The following is a 26,590-nucleotide window of genomic DNA, read 5'->3' as shown; positions in this document are numbered from 1 at the left end:
ACCGATTAAGATTATTAACTAATACTCAAGTGCAGTAGACTACAAGTAGACCAGTAATTACACGAGATGTTGTCATTTGATATCAAAACAGCATGAAAAAAGTCTGATTATCGCTGATTATGAAGAAAAATATCAAACATAATTGATTCACATGATCTCATACGCTACTTTTTCTCCAGACAAGAGTTGTTTAAGAGTTCTGTCTCAGGTCGAGAGATGACCCACCTGCCTGTGATTTACACACACACACACACGCGCGCCAGACAACTCTAGGTGCCTAAATATGGACAGAGTCCTCGTGCGGATGCTCACTGGGGGAAAGTGTGGGGCTCATGCAGCTGGTATTCCATCCTCAACTCTTCTTGAGCTGCTCACACTAGCTGCACGCGCGCTCCTGTCCACCTCCGTCCCTGTGCCGCAGTCTCCGTCTCTGTCTCCATCTCTGTCCGGATTTACTTCCCTATTTTCCCGCTGCTGTCAGACACACGACCGGAGCAACCATGGAGGCCATCAAGAAGAAGATGCAGATGCTGAAGCTGGATAAGGAGAACGCGATAGACCGGGCAGAACAGGCTGAGGGGGACAAGAAGGGAGCAGAGGACAAATGCAAACAGGTAGAGACCCCCAGATGATCAGCGCTTCCTCTACTCACAGTACAGACATGCATTTAGATCAAAGCACAGGCAGACGGCTTATAACTTTATTTAGTTGTTTTCCGGTACTTTTGATTCTAAATCTGGTCAAATAAAAAGTTTATTATCGAGAAATGTTCAAAAAACGTTTTAAGAACCTATAGCCTACCATGTATAAAATAATAGCAAGATGAGAACAATGTTGAGCAAGAAAACAGACAAAATACAAAACGTTATTGTTTCCTAACTGCAAACACCATATCTCACAGATTTGAACACGTTCAAGATTAAGTGTGTGTATTTCATCAACAAATAATTCAACATCCACCGTCTGATATTAGTCACACGATCAGTGGCTTTCAATGGTGTTATTAAACTTTAAACCAAACCAAAGTTGAGTATAGAGAAATTGTACTTTATATGAATAATGACATTGAAATAATTCATAGTACATTACAAGTGATGTAATGAAGTGAATTAATTTAGTCATTTTTCATAAAATATCAACTTTATCTCGAGGGGCGTCCTGGGACTCGTGAGAGTTAGTGTGCACCAGTATAAACCTCATGTTAAATGTTCATTTGTTTACTCTATTGACTCAACCCTTAATCAATTGTTCATTTTAATTGACATTCTGTAAGTTTCATTTCCCAACATAGGGCTGTTAAAGTTTCTCCACATCACTGCTCAGCTGTAAGATATTGTCTTAATTCCTTTTTCAATGGTCTTATTGCAGTTACATGTAATTATAATGGCTAAAGTTGTGGAATCAACTCATTGATAGGAACCATTTTGAGGAGTACTAAAAGATGGGTTCAAGGGTCAAGATCTTCCTTTCATACCCATGGCCATGACTGAGGTCACGCAGCCCAGTTAATCCTCTCACAGCCCAGCAGCCTCACAGACTGGATGTGGTGATGGGGAACATGTCATGGAACATATGAGCAGAGTGTGGAAAGCCTCACAATGTAATATAGGGTTTCCAGCAGTTAGAAATACATCTGAGTTTATAGTTGAATCTAAAACACACAGTGATATTATTGTATGTGTTAGGGTGCAGCTCCACGGTGTCATTTACCAGCATGTAAAAAAATAGATTGCAATCATTCCACCACGCAACTGTCCACATAGCCCGTGGTCTCGGGGGATCCCAGCTCACACAATCACTCCTCTCTGCCGAGGAGCATTAAATACCGGCATGTCTATTTCTGTGGCCCCTCTAAAGACCCCCACCTTCTTTGAATTGTTGCTCTTCACAGAAAGACAGTCAAGGCTGTCGGTTTGCCACAATGTGGACTGTGGGATCAGGAGCGTCCCGGTCTATTTGTGACTGAGAGGCCTTACATGGCTGCGGGCCGGAGGAGAAGTGATCCGGAAAGGACATTTGTTCCTGGGCACATTGCGCTCGGCCCACTTCCCTGTCATTTACAATTGGCTTTTTATAGTTCTCCAAGCTGTTGTTGCAAATGGAAACCATCTTTGCATACGAGTCATTGGGTAACAAAAGCCTGTGGTCCGAAAGGGAAAAGAGCAATCCACCTGTTGGCTTCATCATTTCTGTTATGAGGTCATCAATTAAAACGTGCTTCAATAACATCGTTAGAGAGTCCCAGATAATTAAATGTCAGTCATAAGCCTGGTAGAATTTAAAACGTCCTGTGTATGATTGGTATTGGGTTTCCTGTCATTCATATGAGTTGGCTGTGTGTGATTTATTGGCAGAAATGTTTGGACGTCATACGTGACATGCCTGTGGTTAACTGCCATTTCAAGGCCTTGTTCAAAGGTGTATTTTTAAATCTTACCTTGGGCGCTGCTCCACTCACAAACGGTTCACTAAAACAGAGATACTTTCAAATATCTTCTGAAAGTGCCGATTCTTTAAGACAAAATAAAAGGAGTGTTTTGGAAACAATGACATCATCACCTCAATTAGGGATTGCCCATGGTTGCTTTGTGTGATGAGCGTTCCTCTGTGTTAACGGAAAGGTCAGCCGGTCAAAAGCATTAGGAATGATCCTGTGGGAACTGTAAATATAGAATAGTTATGTAGTCCTGAAAACATTTATGTTCAAACACAAAGACATCTTCAAACGTAAATACATTTGGATGACCTGGACGACATTTGTTTCAAGTTAGAACATGTTTGAGAAAAAACACAATGTCTCTAGACCTGCTGCATGCTTTTACTTTGTACCTTTTGCATTGGATTGATATGTTCTGTGTGTGTGTGTGTGTGTGTGTGTGTGTGTGTGTGTGTGTGTGTGTGTGTTGTGTGTGTGTGTGTGTGTGTGTGTGTGTGTGTGTGTGTGTGTGTGTGTGTGTGTGTGTGTGTGTGTGTGTGTGTGTGTGTGTGTGTGTGTGTGTGTGTGTGTGTAGCTGGAGGAGGAGCTGCTGGGTCTGCAGAAGAAGCTGAAAGGTGTGGAGGATGAGCTGGACAAATACTCGGAGTCGTTGAAGGATGCCCAGGAGAAGCTGGAGCAGGCGGAGAAGAAGGCAACAGATGTGAGTGAAGGGAGCTGATGCCTCGGGTCACATTACTGCAGAGGGCCGACTATATTAAGACCACATTAACCTATTGTACTCTGCCCGGTCACATCTAAGCCCCCCCCCCCCCCCAAACACACACACACACACAGACACACAGCAGCACAGGTGCCGTGTTGTTGACTTCATGTGCTGCTTCCTTCGGGCGCTGCAAAAAAGTAGCTGCTTAACTTGAATTACTACCCCGTTGTAAATGTAGCCCATCAGTCAAAATGAGCTATAAGCCCACAGTGCTAAGCCTACGCTCCTCCTGTGTTTCAAAAATATGCCCAGAGCAGTTTGTTACTGTCAGTCAAACTCCCACATCTCACGTCCAGTAATCAGAACCTGTTTAATGTTGACCTTCAGGAGCACGACTTAAAGATGGTCGTGCTAAATCTCCACAGCATCATCATCAGCTCCGGCAGAAAGCTTCTGGCCGCTGACAGCAGCAGGAGAGGCTGTGTTAACTCTGTCAGGGGGAGTATCAGATTCAACCAACATATCATAAAGCCTGTCAGCACCTCCAGGCGAATGCCATCTATTCTAACAGATCTGAGGAGCTTAGCGGAGAGGATTTGGTTTCTGGAGTCCTCGCTCGGCATCAGCCCACTCTGACACTCACGGGGTGCTTTTGTGGAGGAAGAGAGAGATATATGCAGGGCCGTCCCTGGCCAACATGAGGCCCCACGCCAAGTTATATGATGAGGCCCTCTGTTTCGCGAGCGGGGGGGGGGGGCTAGTGGACACCGTGCCGCGCCAAACTATTTGCGCCGCATTTTCGGCTCAGTTGAGGCACCCTCCGCAAGTTGAGGCACCCTCCGCAAGGTGAGGCCCCACGCAGTCTGCATGATCGGCCTGTAGGGAGGGACGGCCCTGGATATATGTACTTATTATACCAGTACTATTGGTATACTAAACAATCTCACAAACAGGGACAGTAAGAACGGATGTTGGCGCCAACGCAGAGCAACGTTAACAAAAAAACACTGGTTAGTAACTAATCAAAAGGTTGGTAAAACAGCACAGGTTAGTACAAAAAACAGGTTATAAAAGAACAGGTTATTAATAAAAACAGGTAAGTAAAAAACACAAGTTAGTAGGATTAAAAGTCAGGTGAGTAAGACAACACAGGTTACTTAAAAAACACCGTTTAATAACATTTAAAACACAGATTTATTAGAGACACAGGTTAGTAAATAAAATACAAATGTGTTCAGGACAAAAGTGTATCTTGTCTCAACCTTTCCTGCAGTGCACTTTAATATAAAAAGCTCATCTGAAGGTAATATAGCCAAAATTGCAGCGTTTATTTGCTACCGGCTGTACTTCCACTGTGGTTAAACACTGTTTAGTGAAAAACAAAGAGGGAATTTCACAGTAAAAAGACTGCCAAATGATTTGTCTCATACGTACTATCACTGATCTTTCATTATTTGCAAAGGCTTGTCTGTATAAAACATTGCTCAAGTAAGAAAAATGCTCTCAAACTTGACCGACTGCTGCATCATTCAGCATTAAATAATCCTGATAAGAACAGCTCGTGACCCGATTAAAACACTGCAAGTTAACAAACTGGGAATCTTGAGCTGACCCCAATAAGATCCTCTAATTCAAACTATCAGAAGCCATTTTTATCCTTTGACCTTAAAGTACTATCTCGTACCTATTGGTAACTATTTCTATGTGTATCCAGGGGAAAGTGTCTCACCATTCCATACTATTGTACTTGATGTAACTTTCTACCCTGACTCCATCAGTAATAATAATTCTGCATAGCAACGACATCACTATCCATTACGAGTCACAGCATTTATGAGCAGTTATAGTTCAGAGCGGTGCGGAAAGAGTGACGAGGTTACTGTGATGTGACCAAAGATGGAAAAGAATCGAAGCAATGCAAGCCTTGTTTATTCTTCACTCATGCCTCAGGAGGACATCAAGTTTACACACACTGTGAACGCAGCAGCAGGCATGATGGGAGAGGACTTAGTGATGAAGTCAGAGCACATTTACAGTCAGCAATGTCTCAGTTACTCTCAAGCATAACACTATTTAAATTAACTTTTCAAAAATTAATTAGGATCATACACATGCAGAACACAGTTAAATGCAAGTTACAATAGTATGGATAAAGTGCAGCAAACGAGGGTACCAATGTTGTAAAGTACATTTACTTAATTTATGTACTGTAATTAAGTATTTGAGGCGCTTGCACTTTACTTGAGTATTTCCATTTTAAGCTTTTTTCTAATCTATCCCTCAACATCTCAGAGGGATATTGTACTTGTTCCCGCTGTGATGCGAGAACTCAAATCAGACTGACACGAGAGCATTATATTGCATCTTATCAATGTTTTGTGAGACCCTCTGGAAATCCCTTAAGGACCCCAGGGTGTCTAGTAGTTTATACATTAATTTTAATGACCTCCATCTTTACCAACTGCGACATATTAACAGGTCAAGAATTATAATCCAATGATCCCCGCCCCCCCAGAGGTCTCCTCTACAATATAACCCAGTCTGTTCTCTAGTATACACCCATCACTGTCAAAAAACAGTTCGACACCTGCTTTTCCAGCTTCTCCCCTCTGGGTGGCGCTGCAGAGCACTGTGGGCCAAAACTACCAGACACAGGATCAGTTTATATCCACAGCCCATCACTCTGATGAACATTCAACATTCTGAAATGGGCAATTACACTAAACGAGACATATTACTTTTAGTTTATTTGAAAGCCAAACATATTAATCAGTGCAATTTGAGCAAATATAATATTTAAATGATTTTCTTCATACCGATTTGTGCGCAAAGTGTCATTTCAAAATAAGATACAACTTGAATCGCTTTATTTTGAAGTTGTAACCAGACAAAACGTCGCCGTCGCGTACTGACGCCGTTGCCAGGGAAACGCCGTGACACCTGTGAGAAGAAGCAGGTAGAGTGTGTGTTTAAAAACACACACAAACACCCATACATCATGGCGACCTTCGCCTCCATGGACGCGGTGCGCAGGAAGATCCAGGGTCTGCAGCAGATCGCGCTCGAGGCGGAGGAGCAGGCCGAGATGCTGCAGCGCGAGGCGGACATGGAGAGGGGGGGCAGAGCGAGGGTAACACACCTCGGAAATTATGGAGCCCATCAACTCACCTGTAGAGTCTCTCTCAAGTTGAACCTATCGGGAAACCACCGTTTAAAACAAACTGCTACCTGGAGGCTAATATGCTTCATGTAGAAAAGGGCTAATTACATTTATAGGCGAAACTTAACGTGAAAGGACGCGCGGTTAACGTCATGACGTCATGTTTAATCGGATACCAAATCCTATTAATACTGCAGCATTAATAAAACTACCAAACACTGACAAATATGTCTCTCTAAAGATGTTAAATTATTCAATACATCCCATTTTTATTTATCTGTTCCTTTTTTGGTTGCCTGTTGTTTTTACAACAATTTAGCTTTTTTTTGTTTCTTTATTGTTATTTATATTTATAGATTACTTTACTTTACAAAAAGTCTCAATCAGTGTTGTGTCAGTGTTGCTGATCTATCTCAGCTTCAGAAAATACATAGCTGATGTTATGGACCTGGACTGACCCGACTGGTGTCAGATAAACCATATGGAAAATGACTTCATCTATAATCTTAATTAGTGTTAGAGACTGGCTATATTTATGCTTTAGGATGCAAGAGTTAAATATAGATATAGCAAAACGTAAATTGTTGTATGCATAATGTTTAAGTAGTAAGTATTTGATGCATACCATTTCTGCTGTTCTATAGACCTCTATAACTCTATAGTTATCATTGTCAATACAGCTATAAGGTGACTCAAGATATCTCTTTCTGTGTGTGTGTGTGTGTGTGTGTGTGTGTGTGTGTGTGTGTGTGTGTGTGTGTGTGTGTGTGTGTGTGTGTGTGTGTGTGTGTGTGTGTGTGTGTGTGTGTGTGTGTGTGTGTGTGTGTGTGCGTGTGCGTGTGTGTGCAGGCTGAGGCAGAAGTGGCTTCTCTAAACAGACGTATCCAGCTGGTGGAGGAGGAGTTGGACCGCGCTCAGGAGAGACTGGCGACGGCTCTGCAGAAGCTGGAGGAGGCGGAGAAGGCAGCAGATGAGAGCGAGAGGTGAACATCTGCATGAGACTGTGATAATTAAATGAGTCAGTTTGCAAAGTTAAACTGCGAGAGGGGGCAAGAATAAATAAGGGGGAATTCCCCAGTCTTTAAAATCTGGTTAACTATGGTGAATCACTGCGGTCTGTTTGTCATTATAAAATACCAGCGGTTAAGAGTAACACATGAAATCAAAAACCTTGTTTTGGTCCCACAGCAGGGAAACTCACATTGTTACAGGGAAGGGGAGAGTGCAGATAAAGACAAACTAATATAGATGTAGAAGTAGCAGCATTATACAGTAAACGAACCCTTTTTCAACTACCGGATTGTTGAAAGGGCTCAAGGTCAATTACTCAAAGTCAACTTTATTGCCAATCTTTCAGTTTGTGTGTCCATACAGAGAGATCGAAAATACCGTTTCCCACAATCCCGAATACAAAAACAAATATATATAAAAATACGTATACAAATATGTATATACCTATATACACACAATCAGACATATTTATACATTTCAATATCACTTCAATATCTTTGGAAAATGTGCATTAGCGCAAGATTGTCCATAGCAGCGTAAAAAGTGTAACTCCCATCTGAACTGCACCTGATGGACACTTGCACAGAGTGATAAAGAGGGCAGCATACTGAGTATAACCCCTCATTTGTTTCTGACTGACTGCTTACTCTTATCCCTCCAGAGGAATGAAGGTCATAGAAAACAGAGCATCAAAAGACGAGGAGAAAATGGAGATCCAGGAGATGCAACTGAAGGAGGCCAAACACATCGCTGAGGAGGCCGACCGCAAATATGAAGAGGTGGGGACTTGACTGACCTTACTCCACACTAATAACACACTCTCATTCTGATGAAGACTTGACGATGCAGCAAAGTGAAAATTAGGGACTCAAATCACGTTTATATGCAAAGATAACACAAAAACACTGACGAAATATGCAAAACGCTCAGCTATGATAGCATAATGTTACCATGTCACATGGATAACACAACACATGTTGGGATGTTTATTTGAAATTAGTAAACACACATTTGACAATCATTAACATTTCTGTGAATGTACTGTTAAGAAATTAGAATTTGCTTAAGGGACTTAGACTTGATTTGAATATAGTACCTTACATACTATGAGCATTTAGTGCTGTATGGAGTATAGAACTGGACAGAGTAAGAGTGCTAGTGATGATAAATGCTAAGAGTTAGTTTATAAACAGTAAGAGATGATAATTGCTACATGAGTTGGAAGTAGTTTGTTGAGTGTGTTCTGAGAGAAAGTAGTGGGAACACTTTTTCAGAAACACTACTGCAGTACGCCTTCACAATACTTTTTAGGACAACTAGTGCCGTATGCTACGCTGCTGCAAAGCGGGAGCAACCACTGCTTTAATATTCTCTATTCAATTATTACTGATATTAGTAGTGGTGGTCTAATGGATAGTGAGGTGGGCTGAAGATCGGAAGGTTGTGAGTTCAAATCCTGCCAGGAACACCACCACTAGTGTGCCCTTGAGTAAGGCACTTAGCCCTTAGTTACTCCACGGAGAATGTCCCTGTAATCGGTAATTGTAAGTCGCTTTGGATAAAAGCGTCAGCTAAATTAAATGTAATAATAATAATAATATTAAATGTGTCGCAGTTCCAAATTGAACCGCTTGGGTTACTAGAAATACACCAACAAAGAGTGTGAACAGTCCTTGAAGTGTACAAGTTCTCTTGTGCAAATAAACCTCTTTCAAAGTGTACACTTCTTTGTGCACGCTATTTTCAGAACATTGTTTACAAATGATCTGAATGCAAAGTGGTGGGGACAAAATTGGCCATTTCCAAAAGTGGTGGGGACATGTCTTCAGCATCCCCAGTATGCATTATTATTATGTATTTATTTCAACAAGGGCCATGCATACAAATACATGTATCTCAGGAAAGAGAAGAGATTCCTTATGCCAGATTTGAGCTAATAGCTCATTTCCATCTGCAGTCCTTAGGGTTAGGGTTATAACAATCAACACACACTAAGAACATTGCATAATCTCTATCACACAAACAATTATAAAACATGATTTAAGCACAGGTCAATAAAATAATACATAGTACAGTTAAAATAATATTACAATACAGTTAAAATGGAAAAACTCAATTTACAGTGTTATCAATGTTGGCATGACTGGTTGCTTAATATCAATTGTTTTGTTAAAGTCACAAAAAAGAGTTAAAGTCAGGACAGGTTTTAAATTCAACAGGAAGCATATGATGCCTATGGTGCTGAGTGTGTGCTGAGTTTGAAGTGAGTGTGTGATGAGTGTGTGATGAGTGTGTGATGAGTGTGTGCTGAGTGTGTGATGAGTGTGTGATGAGTGTGTACTGACTGTGTGCTGAGTGTGTACTGACTGTGTGCTCCATGTTGCAGGTTGCCCGTAAGCTGGTGATCCTGGAGGGCGATCTGGAGCGCTCAGAGGAGCGTGCTGAGGTGGCTGAGGCGTAAGTCAACACCATGACACAAGACCCACTGTGCATTATTCATGAGGCCATAGTAGAGATCATGTGATCACTGCTATGGCAACATGTAGTCTGACATATTCTCTTGTCATTGATGAGTTGCTTACGTAACAATAATATAACCCTCTAATGTTTGTATTGAAAGTTACGTAGTAAGTGCTGCATGGACTTCAATTAATGATGTGTTTTAGATGTATCTACTAATTCTTTTTGCAACTAATTGATTAATCATTTGGGCTATAACATGAAAAAAATAAGAAAAATGCCAATCACAAGTTCACATAGTCATTTGACCCACTCCGTTATGTTAAACATAAACAATAAAAGAGATAACCAGAAAATCCTTCTATAAACATGAATTTGCGTTTGGCATTTTACTTTATACATTGCCTAAACGATTAAGCAATTATTAGTTGATTTATTTTCTATTGATCGACTATGATCGTTCACCCAATCGTTTCAGCAGTAGTATTATTTTACTGTAGCACCTTGTAGCAGTGTGTATCACAAACTGCAGGATATCATGAATCCACTAATCTCATAGAGACCTAGGTGTGTGTTTTATGTAACGCATGTCGGGGCTGTCCCGAATACCATTTTTCGGGCTCCGGATATTCGGTAGTAATCGGCAGCGAATATTCGGCCCGCGCGGAACGCCATTCATTTTGTTATTCTACAGTATTGTTGTTTTATAGTTATTTTTTAATGTAACCCAATTTGTGTTCTTTGAAATTGAAAAGGATATCGCATTGTGTTTGTTACTTTCGTTGCAGTTGTATATGTCTTAAGTGTAATGGCTTGGCTTCCTATTTATGGACATGCTTTTATTTTGAAGGAGAGGTAGCGCTGTTGACAGGAAGTTGTTGTTTCTATGGAAACAACGTGACGGAGATTAACCGAGAAAAGTAATATCTACATATTCTTTCACACACAGTGACGTCACGAGCTACCCACAATGCAACACGCGCCATATATATATAAATACGCCATTTTCATGGAGGTGCAAATATAAACAGCTAGCTAACGTAGCAAGGCAGAGCGCACTAGGTATTTTTTCTGAATTAACGACCGAAGAAATCGCTGCATGTTTTCGGATTACATCTCTGGACTTGAGGGGTGTGCTCTAGGTCGTTACCAGCGTAAACTAGAGCTGTGTGGGTTGTCGGATTGCCCTTACAGACTGCGTCGATTTTGGCAGCATCTACGTCTATCTTCTGGAAACACCAGGTGAATACCCCACTTGTCACAATAATATTATCATGCCATTGCATATATGTGGTATTTTAGAGTTGACTAGATATTGATTAAGGCAATAGACTATGATATTCAGTACAGGAAGCTTAGCAACACCTAGACGGTGTACGGCTAAACCCTTGGCCTGCTTGCACCTCGCGTAAAACGGCGGATACCGGAAGTACGGTGTCGCCCTCGGCTCAATACCCGTATGTGTGTGTGAAAGAATAAAGACGGAGAAAGTAAACGATAACGTTTATGGTTAAGTGTTAGCACCCCCCGAAGAGGCACAAGCTCTCACGTTGATATTGGAGATTTCAATAAATTCAATTTGAAAAAAACGGGGAAAAAACAAACAAAACGAATATCCGAATAACGAAATTGAAACCCGAATAGTACTCCAAAGAACGAATATTCGGATATTCGGGTACAGCCCTAACACCACTGCCTGTATGGGTGATTGTTTGTTGTTGTTTTACTGCTGCCCCGCCCACTGCCCACCCTCACCCCCGACCTCCTGGACTAACCCTCAGGCGAGTGAGGGAGCTGGAGGAGGAGCTCAGACTCATGGACCAGAACAACAAGTCCATGATGTGCGGAGAGGAAGAGGTACTTTCTGTACAAACTCCACTGAGGTCTATCACTGACCTGCAGCCTTCTGCTCCTCTAAACCTGCAGCCCCCCCCCCCCCCCTTCTCTGTGTTTCCGTCTCGCCTGCACTCAAGCATGTCATCCAAAACGTCTCTGAAGGATAGGGCTGGTGTTATTCTATATTGTTGTCATGAAAAGACCAAAACCAACAACGAGAGGTCTAGGGGCGTAGGTTTGAGATAAGAACGGTCATTTTAAATGTTGTTAATTGAATGTTCCTTGGCGGTTTTTAGCAAACAAATGTTCCTCCCAAATTATATAAACTACATTTTCATGGCAGGTTAAAGATTTGATTTCTAACAGCAGGTATTGTAGTGGATGCTGATTTATATGAAAGTACATCTCAAGAAGACTTTCATTTAATTTGCATTATTCAGAAAGGGTTATAAAAGAAGTGTTGCAATGAGTCACAGCAGCAAGAGGAACAGCGGCTGGACAAGAAATGATTTCATGACTAATACAAAAACATCTGTTGCTCTGGCTGACATGTGGCTTACAGTGAACACACACTGTACTTTAGTTTGATTAAATCACACACACACAACCCTGCTGCTTAAATACTCACTATCAACAAAATGTGTCTAAATCCGCTACTGAAAATAGTTTTGACTTACGCTTGTAAAATGAATGAGCCGTTTAAAGATTTCAGTTTTCAGTAGGAACCAAAAGTGTTGAGGCTGTGCCACAGATAGAGGAGGGATTCAGAACGTATTAAGAGACTAATGTTGTTGGTTTGGGTTTGCACATGGGACTTACGGGAAAATATAGAATAACAACAGACGTCTTTGTTTCATTTGTGATTATTCTATATCTTAATTCTGACTGTAATCTGCCAGCTTGCACGTTTTAGATTAAATCGCCCTGGCGTTTTTCAGACAGAAAAATGTTTGGAGCGGGTCCTTCAAAACAGGGTCTGAGCTCTCCTGCTTTCCTACCTTTCACTCTTTCTTTCCCTCTTGCTTTTCCCCTCTCTCACCTTGCTCAGTAAATCAGGTGACCTTGAGGAAGAGTTGAAAAATGTCACCAACAACTTGAAGTCTCTGGAAGCCCAGGCTGAGAAGGTATGGTAGCAGCTGGGGGCCGATCAGCCAATCAGAGCCAGACTAAAGCCATGAAGCTAACTCACACACACACACACACACACACACACACACCACAACACACACACACACACACACACACACACACACACACACACACACACACACACACACAACACACACACACACACACCTGCAGGTATTTCTCTCTGACCCAGTTCGTGGTTCATTAAATAAAATATAAGGCACAGAATCTTCACTGATTGTACCTGAACGCATCATAATGTTAGTAGTAATGCAAACACACATGGTGGTGCACACACACACACACACACACACACACACACACACACACACACACACACACACACACACATGCAGTCTCCATTAGAATACTATAAGTTAGACAGTAATTCTTTCAAATGGCTTGAAATGATCTTGCTCCTCTTTGCCTTTCATAAACTGTATGTTTCTTTTTCATTTGATGCTTCACACACAATTATTCATCATTATCTTACTTGCCTTTCTTAACGATAATCAAACCATCTCTCAAAGTTATACATAACTTAAAAGTACTTTATTGATCATGCATTTATCACTGCTGTCTCATTTTTGTAGTTAACACTGGAGTTCAAATGTATTTCAACGTTGCTGTGCTGACTTGTTTTATGTTTGGATTATAGTATACACAAAAGGAGGACAAATATGAAGAAGAGATTAAAGTTCTTAGTGACAAACTGAAAGAGGTGAGTTGTTAGTAACTGTTTCTGTTGATCATGACTCACTGTAAACTTCAGGAAGTGTTCATACATAATGTGAGTTTGTGCACGGACTCACGTTGTGCTGCTGTGTGTCGCAGGCGGAGACTCGTGCAGAGTTTGCAGAGCGGTCTGTGGCCAAGCTGGAGAAGACCATCGACGATTTGGAAGGTACAAAACACTCACCTGTGCTCTCTGCCCCTGACAGCACTCACATGGCTGCACTGAACAATGAGAAAGAATCAGACAGCTTCACTAACTCCACTTCTGCTGTTCAGAGTGAAGTGATGCCTGGATGTGCTGTGTTTGATGATCGGAAGGACCAAATCACTTCTGTTGAAATCAATGCATCTGCCTGGTTGTGCAACATGAGAATCGACTCACTGTGTACAGCGAGAGTTCTGCACCCTGTGGTTTAGGCAGTGTTGGAGGAAGTATACAGTACATGTAGGTTACTAATACCACACTGTAAAGATAGTCCTTTTCAAGTACTTCATTGAAAATGTTACTTCGGTAAAAGTTAGTAATATTAGCTAAACATATGAACTATAAAAGTACACAATGCAGAACAATCTCAAATAAAATGCACCACAGATTTTTTTTTTCTCATTGTTTATGTCATGAACTAGCCCTGCATAGTTCGCTTACACACTCTACCACATACCAAGTACCTGTTTCAATGTTAATTCCAGTGATGGAAAGTAGCTAAATATCAGATTCTCTTCAGACGTCTACAGTATGTCAGAGATATAGAAAAAGCAGAAGCTGTGCACATGTTTCCAGGAGGTGTGACATCCAACATGGCTTCCAGAGGGTTACCTGAATGAACTAATAATCTCACTAACAATTGAATATTAGATCTGGAAGTGTTGGGCATGGCCTGAGGGTGATGCTGTTGTCTCTGGCATGTGACGATGTCATTAATAATACATATTGAGTTGTTTGGTTTGTAGATCTGGGATAAAACCATAACTTTTCCTCAGTGAGCTTCAGCTGAGGTGACGACATTCAATGGATACTGTAGTTGTGATGTTTTGAATTGGGGCGGAGGAAGTTATTAATCACACTTCCCGTGGATTGTGGTCAGCATGTGCCCAGTTTAGAGAAGCAGAAGCAAAGCCATGTTCTGCTGTGTATCGGTTTATCTATTTTAGGCCAACATAAAAAAAAATGCAATATCAGATTAATTGTACGCTATATTCAGAACATTTTCCCGTTTTACTGCAGTTTTGACAGTGAATGGGGAAGTGAAGCTGCTGTCTGTCCTCTCACCAAACTCCCTTGACAACAACATTCACTTAAGGCTGCTTTGATCAGTCTGTCAGTTCAAACATTCAAAGAGGTTTAAAGGCTTTATTGTCACAACATTGCTGCAGCTTAGTTTTTTCAAATCCCAGGCTCCTCAAAAACATACAATGCAATATACTTAAGGCAAGGCAAGGCGAGGCGAGGCGAGGTGAGGCAAGGCGAGGCGAGGCAAGGCGAGGCGAGGCGAGGTGAGGCAAGGCGAGGCGAGGCGAGGTGAGGCAAGGCGAGGCGAGGCGAGGTGAGGCAAGGCGAGGCGAGGCGAGGCAAGGCAAGGCGAGGCGAGGCAAGGCGAGGTGAGGCGAGGCGAGGCAAGGCGAGGTGAGACAAGGCAAGGCGAGGCGAGGTGAGGCAAGGGCGAGGCGAGGCGAGGCAAGGCAAGGCGAGGCAAGGCAAGGCGAGGCAAGGCGAGGTGAGGCGAGGCAAGGCAAGGCGAGGTGAGGCGAGGTGAGGCGAGGTGAGGCGAGGCAAGGCAAAGCAAGTTTATTTATATAGCACTTTTCAACACAAGGCAATTCAAAGTGCTTTACAAAAAATGAAAGACATTAAGAAAAAGGCATTTAAAATCAGTCATTAAAAAGAAAAGCTAATAAAATAAACATTAAAAGAAAAAATACATGGATAAAAGTTACAGTGCAGTTTAAGATATGAATAGTTCAATTAAAAGCAGCGACAAAAAGAAAAGTCTTCAGCCTGGATTTAAAAGTAGTCAGAGTTGCAGCGGACCTGCAGGTTTCTGGGAGTTTGTCCCAGATATTTGGAGCATAATAACTGAACGCTGCTTCTCCATGTTTAGTTCTGACTCTGGGGACAGACGTACACATAAATAAAAAAGTGCAAGAGAATGGTGCAAGGGACACAAGGTGCAAGCAACATGCAGAAATAAGTGAACTTTATGCAAGTGAAATAAGATCAATCAGAATGTACAATTAAAAACTGAACATTGGAATAAAATAGTGGGTATTGTAATAATATATACATGTTTGGTTAGTTCGGATTCACCAAAGAACTAACCAACGTTGCTCCATAACCCAAACTGACTTGATTGATTTGGATTTAAATATGTACTCATCTGCATATTGCAAGTGGATAATTGACCTCATACAACTTTTTCTGTTTCCTGTCCCTTCACCTCATTCTGTTTCCAATCTGTGCATCGGTCTGCGGCATCCCTCGGCTCTGTGTGTGTGTGTGTGTGTGGTGTGTGTGTGTGTGTGTGTGTGTGTGTGTGTGTGTGTGTGTGTGTGTGGTGTGTGTGTGTGTGTGTGTGTGTGTGGTGTGTCTATGTGTGTCTGGTGTGTGTGTGTGTGTGTGTGTGTGTGTGTGTTGTGTGTGTGTGTGTGTGTCTGTGTGTGTGTGTGTGTGTCTATTCTGTGTGTGTCTATGTGTGTCTGTGTGTGTGTGTGTGTGTGTGTGTGTGTGTGTGTGTGTCTGTGTGTGTGTGTGTGTGTCTGTGTGTGTGTGTGTGTTTGTGTGTGTGTGTCCTGTGTGTGTGTTTGCGCGTGTGTCTGTGTGTGTGTGTGTGTGTGTGTGTGTGTCTGTGTGTGTGTCTGTGTGTGTGTCTGTGTGTGTGTCTGTGTGTGTGTGTGTGTGGTGTCTGTGTGTGTGTGTGCGTGTGTGTGTGTCTGTGTGTGTCTATGTGTGTGGTGTGTGTCTATGCGTGTGTGTGTGTGTGTGTGTGTGTGTGTGTGTGTGGTGTCTGTGTGTGTGTATGTGTGTGTGTGTGTGTGTCTGTCTTGTCTGTGTGTCTGTGTGTGTTTGCGTGTGTGTGTGTCTGTGTGTGTGTGTGTGTGTGTGTGTGTGTGTGTGTGTGTGTGTGTGTGTGTGTGTGTGTGTGTGTGTGTGTGTGTGTGTGTGTGTGTGTGTGTGTGTGTGTGTGTGTGTGTGTGTGTGTGTGTGTGTGTGTGTGTGTGTCCTCCTCCTCCAGATGAAGTGTATGCTCAGAAGCTGAAGGGCAAGGCTCTCAGCGAGGAGCTGGACCTGGCCCTGAACGACATGACTGCCCTGTAGCTGCTCTCACTTCCTCTTTGCTCTCACTTCCTGTCAGAACTCTTCTCCACCTGCTTGCTGTTGTCTTGTTCCATTCAGTGTTCATTAATTTCCTTTTTTCTCTTCTTTTTCTGTTTCCTGTCCCTTCACCTCCTTCTCTTTTCCAATCTGTGCGTCTGTCTGCTCCATCCCTCGTCTCTGTGTGTGTGTCCTCCTCCAGATGAAGTTTATGCTCAGAAGCTGAAGGGCAAGGCTCTCAGTGAGGAGCTGGACCTGGCCCTGAACGACATGGCTGCATAGCTGCTCTCACTTCCTCTTTGCTTTCACTTCCTGTCTGAACTCTTCTCCACCTGCTTGCTGTTGTCTTGTTCCATTCCACAGTGGTATCTCGGTCCAGAAGATTCTAGAAAAATGCAATGTGCCAAATCCACCCCCCCCCCCTCCTTCAGTGATCTGTATGCGTGTTGCACTAGTCTTTGTACAGAGAGTTAAGTTATTGCTCACCCAATCACTGCTGAGTTAATGTCCTCTCTGTATTCAGTCTCCATGTTTCCTCTGTAATAAATCTATTAAAGCTCTCTTGACTTTTCTGTCTTCTTCCAGTCTGTTCTTCTTTCGCCTTTGTTTACTTCTTATATTTGAAGATGCCCTATTCTGCTTTTTGTGGTTTCCCCTTTTCCTGTAGTGTGTTATACAGTATAGGTTTTAGTGCATGTAAATGGTCTGCAAAGGTCTGAGTTCCCTTCAGAGGGAGTTTCTCTCCCACACACTCCCTCCCTGCCTCCATTGGACTCCTTTGTTTACTTCTGTAACATGATGACATCACTTTGTAATACTCACGCTTCTATTGGCTAGCGCTCAAACACACTGTACGTGATAGGCTAAGGGGCGGGACATCTCTAAGCAGGTTAACCAATCACAACAGAGCCGGCCAGCTAACCAATCAGAGCAGACTGGACTCTGGTTTCAGACAGAGGGTGAAAAGAGGTGCTGCAGCACAGGCAGTATGAGAAAAATAAAGAGCTTTTTGAACATTAAAGCATGGAGACATGTCCCAGGAATGAGTTTCTGAGCGATTATAAAACAGTATGAATGTAATGATGATCCCTCTTAATTACCTGCAAAAAAGACCATCAGTGTGACGGTTGGATGTTTTTATAAAGTTATTCAAATCACTTGTCTTCAGGTACAGTTCCCTGCAACATCAGACCAACCATCTACCCAGGATGAGGAGGGTTACTTTGAATATATACTCTGTTATAATTACTAGTTACCTGTAAAGAAATGTGATGAGTAACCTAATCTAAGTATCACAATATCAAACAAAGTAACGTTACCGGATTACTTGCCATTACTTTTGGATTACCGCAATATCAAATGCAATTCAAATAAATAAAATAAAAATCAATAAGATGTTTTTTACTTAAGTGTATTTTGTAAGACAGAACAATGTGACCTTATAAAATAAGAAACCCAGTTATTTAGGATCATAACATGATTTTATTTGTAGGAAAACCTGCCTTTCATGAAGCATATTCAGCCGATGCACCAGGGGTGTCAAACTCAATTCAATATATTATTAAATATATAATATATATAAAATAATGTATTTATAATACATAATTTCCTGTGCATTGGATTATTATCAGATAGGGTAATAACTTCATAATTAACTACGTCTGAAAGCAAATAATTGCAAGTGTCTTCAGTGCGCATGTCACAAAACAAGATGCATTGTGGGACATGTAGTTTATGGGCAACGTGCCTCTGTAAAGTGGCATGTAACCGTAATATATTCTTTGCATGCTCTTGTGGGCCACATTAAATGAAGTTGCGGGCCGGATTTGGCCCCCGGGCCTTGAGTTTGACACCCCTGCTATACACCAACAATGAAACACACGAGCACATACTACAGTTTAAAAAAGCAGAAATAAAACCTGAGCTGACAGGAAATGCTCCGTTATAGTTTAATACACACACTATTTTATGAACATATACGTTCACTTACTGAATTAAAAAGTGACTGAATGTTTCTTTCCATTGAAATGTATTAAAGGGATTTTTCTGGAAATCTACATAATGTAACTATAGATAAAGTCAACAAGGACTAAAAACTATTGTCTCTATTTCACCTTTTGCCCATTTTGGTAAGTGACTAAACTTTTAAACAATGTTTGATGTCATCTTTTATTTTATTTTGTATGTCATATTGTGTTTTGGATCATTACTGAAATACTAAGCTCTATGCAACTTTTTGCCATTGATACATTTACTATTATTATTGTACTTACTGGTTAAATGATCAATTGTAATGTTATCAATAATGAGAATTATCATTGCATGCAACCCCAGTATAATAAATGCTAAATGACACCGTTTTTTTCAGCAAACTAGCTGGGATCAGAAAATCATAAGAATCAATTTTGTAGAATAAAGCGTAGTAGTAAAATCAAAGCAGGTTTAGGGTGCTCTCGAAATGTCATCTCCTCTGTTTGGCCCCAAGCCTGTTTTTCAGGTTTCAGGCTCGAAAATGACATTCCCAGAACAAATGACCATATCTTCCCTTCTAAAAGGGTTACATTAATAATCTTTGTTCTCAAAGTAATGATAAACCTGTGAGTTGGATGTAGAAAAGTCAGAATCAATATAGATGTTTTTTATTTAAAGAAAATTCAGATTGAACATGGTAAAAAACTGTAAATTATAGTGTCCGTCCAAAATATATGTTGTACTTATAGTGAAAACTAACCTTGGATGATGGGTTAGTAGACTAAAAGCTTTAGGAATCCAAAGTACAACATATAATAAGTACCCTGTATCAAGATTGATGCAAAACAAGTGATATTTGACCTTTTTAGACAGATTTAGCAAAAAAAAACCCTCTTCTGGGGTCATTTGGGTGGATTTTCCATATCTCTTGCCCCCCTTGTTCGATTTTGACATGTGACATTTCTTTCTGACCATCAGAGCCAATATAATCCAAGGGAAATCGTCCCGCACACACTCATGTTAAAAAAAAAGGTAGCGTCTCTGCGCATGCTAGCTTGCAGCAGAGGGGAGAAATATCGCTGCTCTGATATCAAGCAACGGAAAAGCTGTTTTATTGCTTATAGATTATCAGAACATTTCAAAGGGGATGCAGACACATTGGATATTAACCTATGGATTAACTACAGCATCGTTTTTATCGTTTTAATGCCATTGAAGACCAGTTTAGACCAGACAAAGACGAAGGTAAGCCATGTTAGCGTTGTGGGCTACCTAGTGCCACTTGTTTTGATGTACGTTTTTGTTGATAATGTCGCGAGTTTGTATCTTTCAGTGTTGAGGTGGGTACCGTTAGATTCTGTGTCTCCTTGCGATCATACACGATGTGTTGGATGTGCACCTAGGATAAGTAATAAGGGAGCTAGGAGTGATTTTCGGTGCAGTAATAGGTTAGCATTTTTCGCTCAGGGGTCATTTAGATGCTTCTTATGAGACTTGTGTTTTGTTAGGTTGTTGTTGGTAAAAATGGTTTGTATTGTCAGTTAGCTGAGATTATTCCCGTTAATCTGGTATACCACATTAATAGGTTCTTAAATATTAAGATCCTCTGAGACACAGTGTCGTGAAAAAAAAAACTAAAGTACCCGCCGGCGGGGACCTTGGGGCTTAACAGGATTCTCTTTTACCAGCAGATTGCGCTTCTTGTGTTTTTGGCAAACCCTTGTACAGTAAACAATGCATTGACAGTGCAAACACACTGTTGGTTTAGAAGACGCATCTCCAGGTCCAGACAGGAAACTCACGTGTGGCTTTGTTCCCTCCTCCAGAGAAACTGACCCAGGCCAAAGAGGAGAACCTGGACATGCACCAGGTGTTGGACCAAACCCTCCTGGAGCTCAACAATCTATAGAGCTCTCCTCAGCTCCCAGCACACCACATCAGATGTGACGATTGGTTCAGAACTAGATCTATGGAGCCCCTACCAAGTGTCTTTATGCAAACTAAGAGCTATTTTGTGTGCATTAGAAACTGTTGGAGGTCATCAGAAGGATCCTGTCATCAATAAAAAAGGTTGTGTGTGCACGTGGAAGTCATAGCAAACAATAACATCAAGAGAAGTTGTTGCTTAACAATTGTTTTGACCAAAACATGACACAGCAGTTCTAAGTCAGTAATGATAAAAACATGATAGTTGCTAGTACACACAAATGACATTTCTCCTTTACCCAACAGTTTCTGATGTGCACTTGAAAACGTATTTGTTGTCTTTCTATTGGTTGATAAAGTGTGTTACAGATATGTCCCAGATATGTCAAAGACGTACACTAACTCTCATACGACCTTCCTTACCAATTTTGGGGCAATACAATTGTATTATGTTAAAAAAAAACACACATTTTAGGCAGTTATTTAGGTCATTTTTAGGCAAGTCAGCATTAGAGTTATTTTCCAAATACACCAAAATAGAGGAAATGTGTGTGAGACTGTTTTTAAATGCTAAAAGCTGAATTGAATAAAGAGTTGGGAGCTGTAATACTGACTGATCTTACTGAATAAAAGTTTTATATCTTTTAAAAATGAGTGAATTCCTGAAATGCGAAGGTTTCATAATATTATCAGATTGCACATGTTGTGACTTTCACTCTGAGGTCATTTAAATGTCACACAACTTCCTGTCTGCTAACCTCTCTGCCAGAAGGTTATAATACAGTTGTCAAGTACAAGCAACCCCTGGCAGGTTTGAAAAAAAACCAGAGTAAAAGACAAAGGAGCACGGAAAGATAAGCCAAGGTAAACCAGGTAAAAGGCTAAGCTAACTCGCAGCTCGGGGGAAAACAGGCCAAGGTCAACAACTTGAGCAGAAGTCAAGTACTGGCAGGCTTAGTAAATGACACAATAAATGAGATATTCTGATAAACTGTATATATACTAGTGAGCTGATGAGGGAAAGGGCAGCAGGTGAGTGGAGATCATCAACAATTAGAGATAATCTATGGGAGAGCAGGAGAATGGGAGTGTCTGGGTCTGAAATGAAAGCAGAGTTAGTACAGAACACAAACAAGCCAATCAAAACCATTACACCAGAGCGCTTATCAAACTATGATCAACACACACGAACACGTCACGTTGCAGTGATTGTTTCAGAGTAATTACCTCTTCCAAGGAGCTACGTTTTTTTCTACTCTTTGTCAGACTGTCTGGGAATTATGGAAAACCTGATTTGCGTGAAACTAGGCAGAAGGGTGTAGCGTGGGGGAAAGGAAGAACCAATGAAATAGTTGCAGATATGAATCACAGGGCGGATACATGAACTACATTTCACCATTTATGTTATTGTAAATAATAAAAGAATAGCAAGCCAAGCACTTACCCTTAAGATAAATGTAACACCACTATATACTGACTAGAACAAAAACAAAAAAGATAAATAAAACAAACCTTACTCAAAGTGTTTCTTCTATAAAGTAGAACAAATTATATTTTTAGAAAGTGGTGGGTTGTACCTTTACTCCAGTACATTTATTTAATACCTTTAGTTACTTTACAGATGTGGATGAATGATGGTAAATATAACCAAGTGTTAAATCAGACTTTAGTTCCACCTGGAGTAAATCCACCAGCTACCCTGCAGTATACAAAGTCATTAAAACTAGCTGCACCTTTACCAGCTTTGAGAACACTTTCATGATCAATCATTATAAAACATATCATATATATTATTCTGAAATGGGCCAATCTGCACAATGACTACTTATTTACAATTAGTACTTTCGTAACTATATGTTGATGCTAAAACTTTTCTACTTTTACTCGAGTAACATTTTGAATGCAGGTATTTTACTTGCAACAGAATACACTCTGGTACTTCTACTTTTACTCAAGTACAACATCTGAGTACTTATACTTTTAGTGAAGTACAATATCTGAGTACTTCTACTTTTACTCAAGTACAATATCTCAGTACTTTTCCCTCCTCTGGATATTTCATAAATATGATAATCATGTTTCCTTGTGAAGCTGATTGGAGATGACACGTTGGCAAGGTCTGAGTACTCCTACACTCTGGTACTTCTGCTTTCACTTAAGCACAATATCTGAGTACTTCTCCCACCTTCTTGTTTTAAGGACAAGAGGCCCACTAACCTGTGTTGGCACCACACGTGTATTCTTTGGAACACCAAGGGCGGGGACATACTGGAAAACAACACTGAGGGCGGGACCAGACAGGCGAACAGGGAACCTCCTATTTGTCATACTTTTTTGACAGACAGCTTACTTGACCAATCATAAAACAGTAGGTGTTCATCGAGTATTTTAGCAGATCTCTAAACTCTCAACGGCAGGGCGCGCGCCCAACCACCAGACGTTTGTCCATTCCTATGCTGTGAGATCGAGGAGTTATTTGGCAACATTGCTGCGACATGACTATCATTGACGGGAAGTGGGTGGACCTTCCACAGATTCACTGGACGACACACAAATGACCACTCCAATTCTTGTTTTGACCATTAAAAGGTTTTATCGATACATAAATATGGTATTGATCTAACGGAGATTACACGCACCAACATTGAAGCCAGTTGGGTAAGTTATACTATGAAGCTTTTGATAGCGGAAACAATATGGCGTTAGCAGGGCGGCACTGAGCTAAATATTAGCTTAAATAAATACGCAACACTTTGAGCTCTAACGATACGTTGTTAGCCACTACTAGGTAACATGCTTTTTAACGATATGTTAGCAACTGCTAGCTTACACAGTAATACTTTATTATCAAGCTAATACCAATAATAATAATTTTGTAAATGTTGATAAGTATGTAAATGTAGCTTGTAAATATGTTGTATGATATCCTCTATAGTTTTATGTTTCATGTGGAACCTAATTGCTGCAGGTCTCCCTTGAAAAAGAGACCTATGATCTCAAGGGACAATCTGGATAAATAAAGGTTTGAAATGAAATGAATAAAGCTATTCAAGCAACACTGTTTACAGAGGAGATGAACTGAACAACTGCCAAGCTTACCTAGGCGTTACGCCATGTCTGGTTTCTGAGAAGAAGTTTATAAAGTTTTACTCAGAACTGAAGCTACCTTTGAGTGTGCCTTTTTGGAAAAGTCTTTTATATGTTTATATTGCATTGTTGAAGATGTCACAAATCTCCATTTAACATAGTTACATCTCATAATAAAGGTTAAAAAAGAGGGTTTATAAAGAAAAAATACCACATCTAATATCACCTAGTATTGTTTTGTTTGGGGGCTCTACAACAACAATTTCACAGTTTATATTACAATTGTATATTTGTAAACCTATATATTGTGTAGCTATAATTTCGCAGTGTCAATGGTACAGTTAAATGACATTAGTTGTGCTTGTTAATGGAGAAAATACATGTCAATGATATCATATATTATTCTACACTGCAGTTGTGTTTATGATCTGACATTGAACTTTTTGAACCTTGAAAACATTGTGTTTTTGTCCACAGAGAGTCACCATGGTGTCTGCAGGAGAGATGCTAGTGTTAGCCGGTCTAGTCTTGGCTGTAGCTGCCACAAGAGGTCAGTACCTGTTGTTTCTAACTCCTGACATTATAACAGCTTATATTATATTATTTCTCATTAAAAAGGCCCGGGACCCCCACTGACACTTACCCTCAGCCCCTCCATAATCACTGCATTACATTAATTAAAGAGTAAATCCACAAGCTACCCTGCAGTATACAAAGTCATTCAAACTAGCTGCACCTTCACCAGCTTTGAGAACACTTTCATGATCAATCATTATAAAACATATCATATATATTATTCTGAAATGGACCAATCTGCACAATGACTACTTTTACTTTTGGTACTTTAAGTATATTTTGATGCTTATACATTTCTACTTTTACTTGAGGAACATTTTGAATGCAGGATTTTTACTGTAACAGAGTATTCCTACACTCTGGTACTTCTACTTTTACTCAAGTACAACATCTGAGTACTTTTACTCAAGTACAACATCTGAGTACTTCTACTTTTACTCAAGTGCAAGACCTGAGTACTTCTACTTTTACTCAAGTACAAGACCTGAGTACTTCTACTTTTACTCAAGTACAACATCTGAGTACTTCTACTTTTACTCAAGTGCAAGACCTGAGTACTTCTACTTTTACTCAAGTACAACATCTGAGTACTTCTACTTTTACTCAAGTACAAGACCTGAGTACTTCTACTTTTACTCAAGTACAAGACCTGAGTACTTCTACTTTTACTCAAGTACAACATCTGAGTACTTCTACTTTTACTCAAGTACAACATCTGAGTACTTCTACTTTTACTCTAGTACAACATCTCAGTACTTTTACTCAAGTACAAGATCTGAGTACTTCTACTTTTACTCAAGTACAACATCTGAGTACTTCTCCCTCCTGGATATTTCATAAATATGATGATCATGTTTTCCTTGTGAAGCTGATTGGAGATGACCACTTACCCTCAGCCCCTCCATAGACACTATGCATCACGTTAATGCGAACAGACACTGTACGACAGTTTCCTTTTCATTTGAAGAAGTGCTGGAAGAAGTACTCGGGTGTTATACTCAAGTAGCAAGTAGCAAAATGACTCTGTTACATCTAAGTGCATTCAAAATCTAAGTAAAAGTATTGGAATCAGAATATACTCAAGTATCACAAGTAAATGTGTAGAGGCCAAAATCATATAGAAATAAAACGGATAATTAACTTAAAATAACACTAGTTAGCGAATCTTACGCAGGGCAATGATCCACGTCCAGACAAGAATCTCCGTTTGTGCATTTTATTCCAATCTAATATCATTAACATAGAACAATGAACAGGTTTCATATGTTTCTTTCCTACGGCTTTCCTGCTGGTGGCTTGTAACACCCTGGCGCTCTACTCACACCACCACCAATATATACAATTACCCAGTGCCCAAAACTGCCTTCAACATGAAAGCATAGAAACTACTTTAATAACAACACTAACTAAGAATACATTTACTATAAACAGCAAGAAAAGTATTAAATACTATAAGGCGATATATAGTTCCGTCAGTATGCATTGTGCGTAATAGCCCATTTCTGAATCATATACAACAGTGTTATTATTATTGATGCATTAGCGTGTATTACAGATGGTAAAGGTGTTTTCACCTATAATTATATTTAAATATTTATTTATTAATTGATTTGTATTTGTCTTATTAGCTAATAATCTGAATCTGTAAAGTAACTACAGATACATGAAGTGGAGTAAAAGTAGTAAGTAGCATTACAAAAAAACCACTGCGCTAAAGTACAAGTACCTCCAAATAATACATAAGTACGATACTTGAGTATATGTATTTTTACTACATTCCAACACTGATTGAAGTCATTACCGTCAGTCCTGCACAACCCTCTAAATATTTGGCACATTGTACACAAAGCTACTTTTTTTTTATATTTCTGCGCTGCTTACCACTTTCCAAAGCAATACTGCACATATTTGATTTCATTCAATTTCATTTCATCATATTATACGGTACGTAGTATTCTTGGTATATCTATATTTCATGTAAATATTTCTCTATATTTTAAAGTTATAAACGTCTTTTTTAAATATTTTTTATAATAGTTTTATCTTTTGCTGAATTCCAATAAGATGCTTAAATTCGAAGGGACTGTTCTTATACTTTTGCTTTTCCTGCTATCACAGTATGTTCGCATTGAAATGGGATTTGTCCTCTGTTTGCTTCTTTAACGCTCCTGTCGGGTTCATCTCTCCCCCCCTTTACTTTGGTGTTCCCAGTCTGTTTTAACTGCTCTTACATTAACACAAAATCAATTA

General features: G+C 40.3%; 2 protein-coding genes across 13 annotated transcripts in view; both read left to right on the top strand.

The window, feature by feature from the left end:
- The first annotated feature begins 322 nt into the window (after nucleotides 1-322).
- On the top strand, nucleotides 323-21,284 carry LOC117534877 (tropomyosin beta chain). Of its 11 annotated transcripts, none has more exons than XM_034199132.1 (9): nucleotides 323-614; nucleotides 3,012-3,137; nucleotides 7,150-7,283; nucleotides 7,973-8,090; nucleotides 9,698-9,768; nucleotides 12,656-12,731; nucleotides 13,394-13,456; nucleotides 13,570-13,639; nucleotides 20,578-21,284. In XM_034199132.1, exons 1-9 carry the CDS (start codon nucleotides 501-503, stop codon nucleotides 20,658-20,660), a joined length of 855 nt encoding a protein of 284 aa, XP_034055023.1. In that variant the 5' UTR covers nucleotides 323-500; the 3' UTR covers nucleotides 20,661-21,284. The 11 variants fall into 11 exon arrangements, with proteins under 11 accessions (XP_034055023.1, XP_034055025.1, XP_034055026.1 ...); XM_034199134.1 differs by lacking the exon at nucleotides 12,656-12,731 and adding an exon at nucleotides 11,553-11,628; XM_034199135.1 differs by lacking the exon at nucleotides 20,578-21,284 and adding an exon at nucleotides 16,983-17,352.
- A 1,822-nt stretch (nucleotides 21,285-23,106) lies between these two features.
- Nucleotides 23,107-26,590, top strand: part of il6st (interleukin 6 signal transducer) — a 32,641-nt gene continuing 29,157 nt past the window's right edge. Inside the window, exons 1-2 of one of the 2 annotated variants that reach the window (XM_034199149.1) lie at nucleotides 23,107-23,335; nucleotides 24,242-24,314. In XM_034199149.1, the coding sequence (XP_034055040.1) occupies nucleotides 24,251-24,314 (64 nt within the window). In that variant the 5' untranslated portion in view covers nucleotides 23,107-23,335; nucleotides 24,242-24,250. The remainder of the gene's footprint in view (nucleotides 23,336-24,241; nucleotides 24,315-26,590) is intronic. The other variant, XM_034199150.1, reaches the window with a different exon arrangement.

This window comes from Gymnodraco acuticeps, unplaced genomic scaffold (assembly GCF_902827175.1).
Source record: "Gymnodraco acuticeps unplaced genomic scaffold, fGymAcu1.1, whole genome shotgun sequence".
Taxonomy (NCBI): domain Eukaryota; kingdom Metazoa; phylum Chordata; class Actinopteri; order Perciformes; family Bathydraconidae; genus Gymnodraco; species Gymnodraco acuticeps.
Note: the sequence above shows the minus strand (reverse complement) of the source record. Positions and strands in the feature narration are given on the sequence as shown.